The sequence below is a fragment of the Ranitomeya variabilis genome, chromosome 1 (genome assembly GCF_051348905.1).
Source record: "Ranitomeya variabilis isolate aRanVar5 chromosome 1, aRanVar5.hap1, whole genome shotgun sequence".
Lineage (NCBI taxonomy): Eukaryota > Metazoa > Chordata > Amphibia > Anura > Dendrobatidae > Ranitomeya > Ranitomeya variabilis.
Window position 1 is genome coordinate 29,516,412 of NC_135232.1, and position 15,653 is coordinate 29,532,064.

Consider the following 15,653-nt stretch of genomic DNA (forward strand, 5'->3'; position numbering starts at 1 on the left):
TCCTCCAGATGGAAACTCTTTGTAGGTGTTTCTATTCTCTGACTTTTACATAAGGGTCCTGCATGGGTGACCCCTTCTGCTCTATGTCCCCGAGATTCTATCACTGGGGTACAAGAAAATGGGTTTTCTATACTAAATAACTGCTTGAAATGTTTCCCTTTTTTACAATTACAGAAAATCAAATAAAAGTTATCCTTTCGGCCCGTTATTATTCCGTTCTCTCGTAGACTAGACATACAAAAGTGATGTAATTGGACTAATGTTGCTCTGAGCTCCACCAGCAGGCTCGGACTGGCCCGCAGTGTAACCGGACAATCCTCCGGTGGGCCGCCGTGAAGGAGTGCTAATGAGTAGTGCTATTATACTTGCAGAAAAAGGTATAATATAATCATTCATTAAAAAAGCTAGCCAAGATAATACTACATAGAAGCAAAAGTAAATTTGTCTACAAGGGTCAGGTTATTTTTGCATGTAGCTGAACAGTGGCTCCCAAGAATCGATGTTCCCGGCGGGCCTGAGCCAACCCAGTCCGGTGCTGGTGTCCGATGCCAGTGGGTAATTTGAGGCCCACTTGGCCTGGACTACCCCAATGGATTTTTTATCCCTTTTTTTCTGAAGTCAAGTTTTATGACATGTACACTGGAGGAGGAAAGGTGGTAGCAGAGATCACAACCTCAATGTATTGGATCTCCAGGATCCTACATGACACCCATGGCACATTCCTACAGATTTGGACCACTTGGCTGGAATATACAGATCCACAACATTATTCCATTGGGATCGTCATCCAACATGGGGGCACCGAAGTCTCTTCCACCCTCTCTACCACTTTGTGTTGCTCCTGTACCACAGTGTGACTCTCTCCTGGCAGAGGAACCTGCAGACACTTGTGGGTTAGCAGCACGATCCTTCTGTAGTATGCAAATAAAACGATTATGCTATCTGCTCGACAAGAACGAAGCAAAAAAAAAAAGTGACAAAGAAGGATGTTGTGGTCGCACCGCGGCTCAGCGGGAGACGGTCGTACGATAGCTGCCCCTGAACATGGCTTAGTTCTTCATGTTCCCTGCGTGGTTAGAACAAAACGTCTGGTGAACTCGTCTGCCGTCACACAAGAGGTTTTGGTGAAGAGGGAGATAATACAAAAACACCTCGTTATGGTCACCAACCCGTAATCTTCCAGCGGCAAGATGGCAAATATTATGGCCAAAGCCGCACAATCATCATCAGATCGTGGTAGAAATCTACTGCTTTCAGCTCACTGTGGTACAAAACAGAAGGCTATGAGGGGCCCAATATATTAAATGGAAGGCTATGTGGAGCCCATTATACTATATAGAGGGCGATGTGCAGGCCATTATTGTGTGCCCCGTTGGTACTGCGCCCTTAGTCATAGAGAATGAATACTGAAGTGTTGCAACCACATTAAAAACACCAAACCACACATTGTCATGTGCTAACTAATTAATCAAAGCATGTGTAGCCATCATGTGGGAACACCACCCACAGTCAGAGTAAAGAAACGCCCCCCAAACAAAAAAAAAAAATAAACCCACACATATAACATATACCTCGATGAAATGTATTAATGTCTACCAAACATAGACCACTGATATAATATGGGAAAGACAACCACATATATTTATTGTGATGCAGTGACCTCTGTTACAGGTAGGGGGCGCTGCATGGTCTCTTCAGAATATGCACGGAGGCGTATTGAGGCCATAGGAATGCATGGCAATCACAGGCATAACTGTGGTGATGAGACAAAGTCTGGCATTATTGTGAATGGTCGGTATGTGTGTCGCTGAGGAAGATACTCTGCGCTGTCAGCCTGAAGTAAGGTTGTTCTGGGACCTGTAGTCCCACAAGTAATTATGTTGTTTTAGAGGGAGGCTGGCAGGGCTAGTTCTGAGAGCTGCGTGGGTCGAACTAGCTACACACACACTCCCACCTGTGGGAGTGGTTAGAGATTCATAATGTGACCAGGGTGTGGGTCACAGGGTGGAGAGTGTTTGGATCTGTTTGGTCCATGTGCAAGGTCCTGGAATAGGTCAGGTCTGTGTTGGAAGCTCCTGTGAGTGGAGGCTTCTTGGAAGCACCTAGAGAGACCATGGACCTGGACGGTCGGTGTTGGAGTCTCCTGTGAGTGAGACTTCCTGGAAGCACCTGGAGAGACCGTGGACCTACAGAGCCTGGGACGGCTTTTGTGTTGTCAAAGACAGGACTGACAAGGAGTTGGTGTGAGGAGCAGAGCTCCTCCTGGAAGGTAACCCTGGACAAGGGGATTGTAATATACAGCAGAGAAGTTTATCTGCTGCATGAACAGACTGGAGGTCGAGATATGTTCATGAATGTAATGAAATGAACTATATGTTATAAACCAAATAGACTGATTTATGTGAGAATACCGTGCCTGAGAGTTTGAATCCCGTGCCAAGCGAGTGTCCCCCAACACACTCAGGTAGCGCTATCACCACATTATATATACACAAAGAGAGGGCATATTATATAATATAACCACGCCCCCTGAGGAAGCGACGAGACTTGCACGCGAAACGCGCGTTGGGGTTTTGCGATCCCGGATTTACACAGGACGCCTGCATACAAATGGGTAAATTCATCTAACTATGTTAGTCTGTTGTACTATTAACGATTGCCGTATGTTATGTGGGGAATTGACCTGATAACGCTATTAGAAGCACACTGCTTGGTTTTATCACCGCTTGCCACTGACTAGCAGGTCCCATGTGTGTGAGAGCACCTACTGACATGCACACGATTGGGAAGTAGTGTCCACTGAATTTACTTATGTCCTGTTGCTCCCTGGATCGCTCTTTTTGATGTACTTAGGATATAGTTGCTATTTACCACTTTATGGTACAGTTTTATGTATGTAACTTTTTTGAAATAAAATTTAACTTGTTGTAAATTAAATAAATTCTGTAAAAAGCAAATCAAGGCAGCAAAGATTGAGACAGAGAGACTCATTGCCAGAGAGAGTAAAAATAATCCCAAATTATTCTTTAACTATATAAATAGTAAGAAACTAAAAAATGACAGTGTTGGCCCCCTTAAAAATAGTCTGGGTGAAATGGTGGATGAGGATGAGGAAAAAGCCATTATGCTAAATGACTTTTTTTCATCAGTATTTACAAAAGAAAATCCCATGGCAGACAAAACGACTAGTGATAAAAATTCCCCATTAAATGTCACCTGCTTAACCCAGCAGGAAGTACAGCGGCGTCTAAAAATAACTAAAATTGACAAATCTCCGGGCCCGGATGGGATACACCCCCGAGTACTGCAGGAACTAAGTACAGTCATTGATAGACCATTATTTTTAATCTTTAAAGACTCCATAATAACAGGGTCTGTACCACAGGACTGGCGTATAGCAAATGTGGTGCCAATATTCAAAAAAGGGGCAAAAACTGAACTCGGTAATTATAGGCCAGTAAGCTTAACCTCTACTGTGGGTAAAATCCTGGAGGGCATTCTAAGGGATGCTATACTGGAGTATCTGAAGAGGAATAACCTCATGACCCAGTATCAGCACGGGTTTACTAGGGACCGTTCCTGTCAGACTAATCTGATCAATTTCTATGAAGAGGTAAGTTCCGGACTGGACCAAGGGAACCCAGTAGATGTAGTGTATATGGACTTTTCAAAAGCTTTTGATACGGTGCCACACAAAAGGTTGTTACATAAAATGAGAATAATGGGGATAGGGCAAAATATGTGTAAGTGGGTTGAGAGCTGGCTCAGGGATAGGAAACAAAGGGTGGTTATTAATGGAGCACACTCGGACTGGGTCACGGTTAGCAGTGGGGTACCACAGGGGTCAGTATTGGGCCCTCTTCTTTTTAACATATTTATTAATGACCTTGTAGGGGGCATTCAGAGTAGAATTTCAATATTTGCAGATGACACTAAACTCTGCAGGGTAATCAATACAGGGGAGGACAATTTTATATTACAGGATGATTTATGTAAACTAGAAGCTTGGGCTGATAAATGGCAAATGAGCTTTAATGGGGATAAATGTAAGGTCATGCACTTGGGTAGAAGTAATAAGATGTATAACTATGTGCTTAATTCTAAAACTCTGGGCAAAACCGTCAATGAAAAAGACCTGGGTGTATGGGTGGATGACAAACTCATATTCAGTGGCCAGTGTCAGGCAGCTGCTACAAAGGCAAATAAAATAATGGGATGTATTAAAAGAGGCATAGATGCTCATGAGGAGAACATAATTTTACCTCTATATAAGTCACTAGTTCGACCACACTTAGAATACTGTGCACAGTTCTGGTCTCCGGTGTATAAGAAAGACATAGCTGAACTGGAGCGGGTGCAGAGAAGAGCGACCAAGGTTATTAGAGGACTGGGGGGTCTGCAATACCAAGATAGGTTATTACACTTGGGGCTATTTAGTTTGGAAAAACGAAGACTAAGGGGTGATCTTATGTTAATGTATAAATATATGAGGGGACAGTACAAAGACCTTTCTGGTGATCTTTTTAATCATAGACCTGAGACAGGGACAAGGGGGCATCCTCTACGTCTGGAGGAAAGAAGGTTTAAGCATAATAACAGACGCGGATTCTTTACTGTAAGAGCAGTGAGACTATGGAACTCTCTGCCGTATGATGTTGTAATGAGTGACTCATTGCTTCAATTTAAGAGGGGACTGGATGCCTTTCTGGAAAAGTATAATATTACAGGGTATATACACTAGATTCCTTGATAAGGCGTTGATCCAGGGAACTAGTCTGATTGCCGTATGTGGAGTCGGGAAGGAATTTTTTTCCCCATGGTGGAGTTACTCTTTGCCACATGGGTTTTTTTTGCCTTCCCCTGGATCAACATGTTAGGGCATGTTAGGTTAGGCTATGGGTTGAACTAGATGGACTTACAGTCTTCCTTCATCCAAAAGGCTTCTTTCATGAAAAGCTTTTGTGGTGTGCTCTGGTGGTATGCCAACGTCAATGGGTATGCTCCGGTGACATGCCAAAGTCAATGGGTGTCCTCTGGTGACATGCTAACGTCAATGGGTATTCTCCGGTGACATGCCAACGTCAATGGGTATGCTCCGGTAACATGCCAACGTCAATGGGTGTGCTCCGGTGGTATGCCAACATCAAATGGTGTGCTCCGGTGGCATGCCAACATCAAATGGTGTGCTCTGGTGGCACGCCAACATCAATGGGTATGCTCCGGTGGCACGCCAACATGAATGGGTATGCTCCGGTGACCTGCCGTGGTGAATGGGTGTGCTCCAGTGACATGCCAAAGTCTATGGGTGTGCTTCGGTGACATGCCAATGTCAATGGGTGTGCTCCAATGGCACACCAACATCAATGGGTATGCTCCGGTGGCATGCCAATGTCAATGGGTGTGCTAAGGTGGCATGCCAGCATCAATGGTATGCATCGGTGGCACGCCCACGTCAACGGTTGTGCTCTGGTGGCAGGCCAAGAAAAAACGGTGTTCTCTGGCAGCAGGCCAACGGCAAAGTGTGTGCTCCAGTGGCACTCCAACGGTAAAAAGACCAAAGAGTGCCAACCAGTGACAGGCTAAACAGCTTAAGAGTGTGCCCCGCTGGTAAGCAATAAGGCCAAAGACTGCACCCAGGTGGAAGGCTAAAATGTCCAAGATGAACGTCCAGGTGGTAAGCGAAAAGGCCAAAGAATGCACCCCGATGGCAGCTAAAAAGTCCAAGATTGGTGCCACAAGGGTAAGCAAAATGGTCAGAGTGCACCCCGGTGGCAGCTAAAAGCCCAAGATGGGTGTCCTGGTGGTAAGCAAAATGGCCAGAGAGTGCACCTCAGTGGCAGCTAAAAAGCCCAAGTTGGGTGCCCCGATGGTAAGCAAAAAGGCAAAAGAGTGCACCCTGGTAGCAGGATTTTTACTGGATGAAAAGAGCGAAGTGGTAAAAAGTGATGTAGAGAAGGCCAATCTTTTAGATTCCTATTTTGCATTTGTGTTTGCTAAAAAAGAAAATGTCAAATTATCTAATCTTAATGGTGCCATTGAAGGAATAAAAGAATCCACACTATCCATAAACAGAGAGATGGTGAGCGAACACTTAGCTAATTTACATAAATTTAAATCTCCTGGTCCAGATGAATTACATCCTAAGGTACTGAAAGAGTTAGAGAAAATTGCAGAACCACTAGCAAGAATCTTTGAAAAATCCTGGAGAACAGAAGTCCCAGAAGATAGGAGAAGGGCAAATGTTGTCCATATCTTCAAAATGGAAAGAAGATGGAACCAGGAAATGACAGGCCAGTGAGCCTTACTTCTATACCAGGAAAGATATTTGAGCTAATTATTAAACAGCATGTAGGTAAGTACAGTATTTAACCAGAACCAGCATGGTTTTGTAGAAAAGAAGTCATAACAGACAAATCTAATTTCCTTCTATGTTGGAATCACTGATTGGGTGGATCAGGGAAATATGGTAGATATAGTATATCTGGACTTCAGCAAAGCATTTGATAAAGTATCTCATACTATCTGTGGAGACACGGGGGTCAATAGGTCCTCTTGTCTGCTAGCCCGAGACCTCATGGATCAGGGCTCATCCCACTGAACGCCTGCTCGTCTTTCTCCCATAGGCAGAATACTACTCAGACAATGCAGGATGAGGGTAAAAACAGTGTGGCAATACTTTTTGAACCATCAGAAACCAACAGAAAATAACATATAGAACAGTCCCAGCAAAATACCCAAGATGGTGCACAATTACATAGTCTCACCCTTCCCCTGACTTGCTAGGATCAGAGCAGCTGCGACTTTGGGGCATCCAGGGTCAACTACCCCCACGAGTGGCACCCCTCTTTTGGATGGCACCCACAGAGGAGGTATGGACGAGCTTGGGAAGCTGACAGTCCATCGAGGCACATGCCCAGGTGACCGGATGGTTCCAACCTGCTTCTCCAAATGTCCCCATGAAGCCAGTTGACCAGATGGTCCCAACCTGGCTTCTCCAAACGAATCCATGGGGGGTCAGGTGACCAGAGAGTCCCAACCTGATTTCCCCATATCTATCCATGGGTTCTTTGTCAAAGGAGGAGATCTGTATTCTTCCAGCCATGGCCGTGGTCTCTTAAACTGGCATCCTGTAGAATCTAAATTTATGTCCCTCTTGATAGAGCCATGTTGTCCTGGTAGAGTGTACCTTTATGGAGTCATGGGGTCCTGACTGGTGTTCTGTCAAGTCACTCTTGATAGAGAGACATATCCCCCTTATATAGTTCACAACTGTCCTTCAAGCCATCATCCACAGGTCAGGGGGGAAGAGGGATGAGTTTAACTCTCATTGGTTGAGTAATCAATCTGTATAGTACGTCCTTCTCTGTTTTGCGAGTCAAGTAACTAGCTGGCCTGGTATAATGTGTAATCAAATTAACAAACATCTATTGTTCAATCACCCTATGCCCCTGTCCCTCAAAGATAGCAGACAATGAGTTGCAGCAACTCAAAAGTCAACATCCAGGCTAGTACGAACAGTAGTCTGTGTTTCTTGACCAACCAAAGAAAGCCACATAAATTTAAAGGTCAACGTAAAGACAATAGTCTATGCCTCATGGCCTACTGAAAATAAACATCTGGATAATTAAGATTAACTGCTGTGTTGTCACACTATCCTAATTGAAAAAAATACCAAGCATGAAATTGACAAGGCTGAGGTTAGGTGGATTCATAACTGGCTCAGTGATCGTACTCAAAGAGTGGTAATAAATGGTTTCACATCCAATTGGAAAAGTGTTTCAAGTGGAGTCCACAAGGCTTTGTCCTTGCTCCAGCGATGGTCAACATTTTTGAAATTATCTAGATAAGGTAACTAAAGGTAAACTAATCAAATTTGCAGATTATGCAAAGCTAGGAAGGATTGCTAACACTAGAGAAGAAACAGAAAGGATTCAGAAGGATCTAGGTAAGCTTGAACAATGGGTAGCAACTAATAGAATGGTAATTAACAGAAAGGAATGAAAGATTCTACATCTGGGCAAGGAAAACTAAAATGACATTTATGGAATGGGAGGAATAGAACTAAGCAACAGCACGTGTGAAAAAAAGACTTTGGTATACTAATAGATCACAGACTGCACATGAGTCAACAGTGTGATGCAGCAACAAAAAAGGCAAATACAGTTCTAGGATGTATTAAGAGAAGCATAGAGTCTAGATCACATGAAGTATTTATCCCCCTCTACTCCTCCTTGGTCAGGCCTCATCTGTAATACTGTGTCCAGTTCTGAGCACTGCATTTAAAAAAAGACAAGAGTGTGAGGAGTGTACTGTGGAGAAATTGACTGTGGGGGTTTCATACTGTGTTGGGGGGGGCAAGTTTGTTGGCATCATACATTATGGGTGTAATGAAAGGGGATTCTAGGGCTCCAGTAGGAGGACAATTACTTTGCAAGGGCTGCAAAGTTGAGAGCTATACTCTTCTGTGACAGCGCCGTATATTCATTTTTTTTTGTTGGGGAGAGGGACAATTAAAACTTCTGCTATTGGGCCCCATGATTTCTATGTACGCCTCTGATGGTTACCCATCTATATGTCTCTTGTGAGGCCACATCTAGAATATGGGATCAAGTATTGGGCTCCACATTTTAACCCCCTAACGACCTCCAATACGCCTTTTAACGGCGGCAGTTAAGGGGCCTTATTCCTAAATGCCGTTTTTTAACGACGCTGAGAAATAAGTGAATAGCGCCCCCTAGCGTCAGAAAATCTCCAGGGTCTCTGGTACCAGGGTAGCTGAGACACCGGAGAACATGATTCGGGTTTGTTTTTTACCGTCCCCAGTCTTGTGATCGCTGTAATTCATGGAATATCGGTATCCGCAACAAAAGAAAAAAAAGTCTGATTTCCCATTTATTTCTCTCCCCTCTGATATGATCTAGCATACCAGAGGAGAGAGAAATGGGGTCCCCCGAACCCTTCCAGTACCTCTGCCATCCCCGGACCCTCCTGCTCCGTCCCCCGGCCATTCACGTCATCTTCCTGAAAGAAAATGGTGGGCGCATGTGCAGTGCGCCCGCCGAGATCTGCCGGCTGGTACCTGGCAACAATAGATTTTTCCTATTGGCTCATTTTGATAACTGTGATCGACTGTATCACAGTGCTCAAAATAAAATAAAAAATTGTAAATCAAACTCCCATTTGTCAACCCCTTAGTTAGGTAAAAATAATAAAATAAAAAAAATTGTATTGTTTTCCTTTTTTTGCAGTTAGGGTTAGGGCTAGTGTTAGGGCTGGGGCTAGGGTTAGGTTTGGGTTAGAGCTAGGGTTAGGGTTAGGGCTAGGGTTGGGGCTAGGGTTAGGGTTGGGGTTAGTGTTAGGATTAGACTTGGGGTTAAGGTTGTTGGGGTTATGGTTGTGTTGGGGTTACATTTGTGGTGTTAGGGTTAGGGTTGTGTTGGGGTTATGGTTGTGGTTAGGGGTGTGTTGGGGTTAGGGTTGAGGTTAGAGATGTGTTAAGGTTGGAGTTAGAATTGGGGGGTTTCCACTGTTTAGGTACATCAGGGGGTCTCCAAACTCGAAAGCCAGCCTTTGATTCCAGCCAATTTTGTGTTCAAAAAAATCAAATGGTGCTCCCTCCTGAGTCCTGCCATGCACCCAAACAGTGGCTTTCCCCCACGTACGGGGTATCAGCGTACTCAGGAGAAATTGCACAACAAATTTTGTGGTCCATTTTCTACTGATACCCTTGTGAAAATAAAAAAGTTTTGGTCTAATGTAAATTTAAAAAGTAAAATGTTCAATTTTTCCTTCCATATTGCTTCAGTTCTTGTGAAGCACCTGAAGGATTAGTAAACTTCTTGAATGTGGTTTTGAGCACCTTGAGGAGTGCAGTTTTTAGAATGGTGTCACTTTTGGCTATTTTCTGTCATATATGCCCCCCAAAGTCACTTCAAAAATGGTTTGGTCAATTTTGTTGGAAAAATGAGAAATCACTGGTCACCTTTTAACCCTTATAACTTCCTAACAAAAAAAAAAAATTATGTTTCCAAAATTGTGCTGATGTAAAGTAGACATGTGGGAAATGTTATTTATTAACTGTTTTGTGCGATATGACTCTCTGATTTAAGGGTACAAAAATTAAAAGTTTGAAAATTGCATAATTTTCAAAATTTTTGACAAATTTATTTATTTTTCATAAATAAACACAAGTCATATCGAAGAAATTTTACCACTATTGTGAAGTACAATATGTCACGAAAAAACATTGTCAGAATCAGTAGGATCTGTTGAAGCGTTCTAGAGCTATAACTTCATAAAGTGACAGTGATCAGAATAGTTTTTTCATCCTATGTAACTATTTAATATATATTTACGCCATTTTTCAGATCACCATAAATGAAGCGTTCACTGTCTTGTACAGTTGTTGCGATCACTGGGTGATGAAATATGTTATTTACTGTTTTTGTGACTTGTATTTAAACAGTGATTAAAAAAATGCAAAATTGTTGTTTTCGCAAAGTTATTTTTGTAAAAATGTATGGAAAAAAATATTTGTACCTATAATGTACTGGATTACACTTTAATCTATATATATCAGTGCAATTTATCTATAAAGAAGAATGACACAGAAAAAAATTGGTCATGCATGCAACCATGCAGCTTGTGGGTCCCTGTTAGAGCCTGTGCCTGTTTACATAGATGTTAATGGTTTAACTGTGTAATAAAGGGATAAAACAGGTCCGACAGAGACCTCTTTGTAATGCTTTATATGCTTTAAATGATCATTGTCGTTTCAATAAACTTTGTAAAAATTGAGAAGCGCAGACCTGTGCTGTAGTTTTTTGTTTTACTTCAACAATTGCTGGATCCACAGTTACACTGCTTAAAATAAGTTCCTCAATGCTGCTGATTTCTAGAAAATGTTTTCTCTAACCTCTGAGTTGGATTCACAGCTACACTGCTCATAACTGATTTCTAGTAAGTGTTTTATCTTACCCCAATGTTGTATTCAGAGCGGCACTACTCAATACTGTGGCATAAAATCCTTCATGCTGTTGCTTTCTAGTGTTTTACCTGACTCCATTGCTGGATTCACATATACACTACTCAGTACTGCTGAATAATGTCCTGCAAGCTGCTTCTGCTTTTGAACATGGGCTTAAGGAAAACAGATTAGCAGGGATCCCTCATGTCTCTGTTTCCACCCACTAGCTTAGAGGCAATTAAAAATGAGAAAGTCTTAAGTGGAAAAAGCTGGTGAAAAATGCAGGATGCAAGTCACATAATGTCCAGAAATAGTGTTACTCCTCATTTACACACATATTCATATGAAATGACAGGTGCGCTTTAAGAATAAATTAGTTAAAGAAGTTAAAAAAAGTATTATGATAACTTGTTATTTTGGGGAAATTAGTGTAATTTCTTTGTCCCTCAAATAACCCACAAGATGTAATTTTCTGACACCTACAGGCTGCATCTTATCTAGGCCTCCAGCAGGACAGCAGAGCTGTCATTACCTTCTAACGGTTAGGAGATGACTCTGCTGAACCTGTCCCAGTCTATGCGGTAAAGCTGTCACGTAAGCTGCAGAACATAGAAAACACCAGTGTAGTGCAGGGAATGTAAGCATGTCTAAGCTACAGAAGCTAAAGAGGAATTGCAGATGGGAGTGAAGAATAACTATACTGAGGCTCATACACAGATATAACACGCTGATTTATTATCTGAGATCCAATCTCATGCTGGGAGGAGGTTTCTTTGACCACAAGCATTAAAAAAAGTAGAGAATTATAAAACCCTCAGGGCACAGGGATACAGATAGCATTGTTACGATGCGGTAGAGCTGGTCGTCACGCTGTCTCCTTCATTCATCTGCGTGGCTTTAGTCTTCTCAAGCAGGTCCTGGATATCCTGCCACAAACATAGACATCCTCTGTTACGTTGCTGCAGTAGAAAAACAAAACTATGCGCACATTCTGTAAGACGGTATTAGAAGAACTACTACTGCTTCAATGGAGTGGAGTTGTAATACCAGTCACGACCTGAAAACATAGGTGGCGCTGTTTCCGGAATAAAGCAGCCATATTTTTCTAATTTGGGATATTTAGTTTGGAATTTAAGGTAAAAAAAAAAGAATTATAAATATAATATTGTTTACAGTTGTAAAAGGAGGTGTCCATGGAGGTTGAATAAAAGGGGCGGCATGGTTGTACCAAGTCCTCTCAAGCAAAAGCAGCTCTTAAAGATGGTTCTCTAATGCCCACATGTGCTGATTTAGTGAATGCCCCACATCTGCCCACACTGAACAGTCGTGCAGGTAGCATTCTCTCATAGGAAACAGAACATTACATGGTGGTCCATGCCACGTCTGGTTCATGCAACGTCTGGTCCATGTAACATAGGGTCCACATATTGTCAGGTCCATGTGATGTGTGGTCCCTGTAACGTCTGGTCCGTGTGATCCCTGTAACGTCTGGTCCATGTGATGTGTGGTCCCTGTAACGTCTGGTCCATGTGATGCGTGGTCCCTGTAACGTCAGGTCCATGTGATGTGTGGTCCCTGTAACGTCTGGTCCATGTGATGGGTGGTCCCTGTAACATCAGGTCCATGTGATGGGTGGTCCCTGTAACGTCAGGTCCATGTGATGAGTGGTCCCGGTAACGTCTGGTCCCTGTAACGACTGGTCTCCGTAACGTAGGGTCTACAAGGCGGAGAACCCTTTATACGGATTATAGCGGATGTAATAATTTACTCACCGAGAGTTTATAAAGTTGACAATCTTCTATGAGTTCATGAAAGATGGGGTGTCTGAGGAGATCAGGAAGAGACATGCGGCCCAGAGCGTCGGGGCTCATCTCCTGAAATATGTTCTTGATTATCTAGAATAAAAGAAGGAAAAATAATAATATTCAGGATTGGGTATAAATTCATGTGACCTGCAGCAAATCTGGATAAATCTGCTGCACCCGCCTGCAGGGCCGCCATCAGGGCATTACTGCCCTTACTCCTCCCTCTGCTCACCGGGCCCCAGGGGCAGGAACCTGCCGGGTCACTAACTGAGCGGTCAGTTTAAAATCTCCTGCCATGCGGGCCCAGCAATAAAAACCGCCAGCCAATCACCGGCCGGCAGCTGACCTCAGCGGCACGTCTCCAGCATATGACTTCACTGCCCTGCGCCGGCGAGTCTGTGCTTCTCATGCACGGAGGAGACTATGCAACTGAAACATGGCCAGGTAAGGAGAAAGTTTTTTTTTTTTTTTACTGAAAGCGGCAAGCCGCAATATTGGGGCAGATTAGGCAGGATCATGGGACATATAGTGCAGGATGGAGACAGATGGGGCAGGATCATGGGACAGATGGGGCAGGATTATGGGACAGATGTGCAGCGCCCCAGAGTCCAGGTCGTTGCAGTATTGTCGCTCTTCCACCAGGGGGAGCGATGTTACGTCTGATGGTACTAAAGGAGTTCACCTGACCAGGTATCACAGTCACACATTACACTTCACACTCCGGCCACCAGGGGGAGCAAAAGGTTCTATGTATTAGGCCACTCCTCACACTCTGGTAAAACTGGGGGCTGGATAGGAAGTTAGAGAGAACGCTACTGGGTGAGACCCAGAGAAGACCTGTCAGGCAGACAGGGAGAGAAGGAGGAACATCGGAGCTGCAGACAGAGGTCCCTGTCAGGGGTGGGATCCTGACAGAGACAGAGCATGAGATTACGAACATTACGGAGCTGCGCCTGCACCTCATTGCGGCAGCATCCTAAGAAAGGACAAGAAGCGAAGTATATTGTGGAGAAGTGAGAAACGAGATCACAGCACAAGGAGATAACACCGGGAAGAGTTCTGCCTTAAGATCGGCAACATCCTTCTGAGGCGCGTAGCCGGTGGCCGGAACACTGAGGGAGTAATAGACTCTACGCATTACTTAAAACAACGGCAGGGCAGTGAATTCCAAGTTGGCTGTCCAACCTTTAACCTAATGAAGACAACGGAGGCAAATTGTGGGAGAGGGGCGTCTCTAGGGTCCCTATAAAATAGCTCCAGGCCTACCCCGTCATACGGGTCGTCCTATCCATATCATCTGGGGGACGGAGAGAGAACATCAGAAACATACACAACAGTTGTGAGGACTATCCCGTGGTGCTCAGCAGGGAGGTACTACAACACACAGGCGCAGGTAGGTAGGCACTGATTTCCACCTGCAAAGGGAACTCTGGATGTGCCTTCGGACCGGCCAGACTCTGCCAGCCCTGTTAGCAGTGCTCTGGACTGTGGACATTGAAGTCTTCAGTAAAAGGTAAAGAGACTGCAACCCTGTGTCCTCGTTATTCATCGCACCTTACAACGTCCACCATTACCACCTACTCATCAAGGGAAGCCCTGAGGATACACTTCACCTGTGGGAAGGTATTCCATCTAGCTGCCATAACATCACCCCACCGGACCCCTCAGCAGCGTCGGTCACCCTGACCGAGTACCACAGGTGGCGTCACAAACACTTGACAAACTACACCTTTAATTGGGCACCCCCTAGCAGGGTCATGGACCGGGTCGGGCCACCGTGACATCCCCAGAACCGTGACAGAGGGACCCAGTACCGAGTACCCCGCGGCCCTGCGTCTGGGGGTGATCAAGATGGGGCAGGATCATGGGGCAGGATAATGGGACACATGAGGCAGGATTATGGGACAGCTAGAGCAGGATCATGGGACATATGGGGCAGGTTCATGGGACAGATTGCACAGGATACTGGGGCATGATCATGGGACAGATAGGGAAGGTTCATGGGACAGGATCATGGGATAGATTTGGCAGTATAATGGGACAGATGGGGCAGGATAGAGAGAAATGAGGTAGCATCATGGAACACATGGGGCATGTTCATGGGACACATGGGGAAGGATATAAACAAATGAGACATGATCATGGGGAAAGATCATTGGACAGATGGGGCAGGATCATTGGACAGATGGGGCAGGATCATGGGACAGATGGGGCAGGATCATGGGGCAGAATAGAGACATTAGATGGGACAGGATGGGAAATCATATGGGGCAGGATGGGACATGACATGGGGAAGAATGGAGACACATGGAACCAGGATGGGAGGACATATGGCTGGAGCCAGGAATGAGACACAAGGTCGCCAGGATGGAGGATATTATTACTGCAGTGATATATTTTATTTTTAAGGATACCGGTTTCATTGGGGGAGGGTGGATCCTGTTACTGTGCAGGGTGGCACTAGGTTGCCTTTTTTTCTTCATCTGGTGTAGTATAGAAGTTGGGAAAAAAATTAAGCAATGTGCTCTTCAAGCAGTGCTCTGGATAACTGTGTTAATTTCTAAAGAGACGAGTCCTAGCTGGAAGAGGTGATGGTGGTCTGTGCTGGATGAAGAAAAGCAAAGATGAAGGACTTTAACTAGAGACGTCACTTGTGAGTCAATGTGACCTATACAATGTATATTATCAGGGCCGGACTGGCCATCGGGCAGTTCTGGCAAATGCCAGAAGGGCCGATGGCAGTAGTTGGCCGCTCGAGTGTGCCGCTGTCGGCACACTCCCCACGCTGTCGCGGCACACTCCCGGCCCCGCATTCAACTATACCGGCGTCATAGACACCGGTACAGTTGAATGCAATGATGGAGGAGAGCGTCCGCTGACGA

At 44.5% G+C, this 15,653-nt stretch overlaps 1 protein-coding gene across 1 annotated transcript in view; it reads right to left on the bottom strand.

The window, feature by feature from the left end:
* Window positions 1–11,678: 11,678 nt before the first annotated feature.
* The window catches only part of SPEF2 (sperm flagellar 2), a 126,922-nt gene continuing 122,947 nt past the window's right edge, over window positions 11,679–15,653 (bottom strand). The window contains exons 36-37 of the mRNA XM_077281690.1: window positions 12,739–12,861; window positions 11,679–11,892 (exon numbers count right to left, since the gene is read on the bottom strand). Of these exons, the coding sequence (XP_077137805.1) occupies window positions 11,809–11,892; window positions 12,739–12,861 (207 nt within the window). The 3' untranslated portion in view covers window positions 11,679–11,808. The remainder of the gene's footprint in view (window positions 11,893–12,738; window positions 12,862–15,653) is intronic.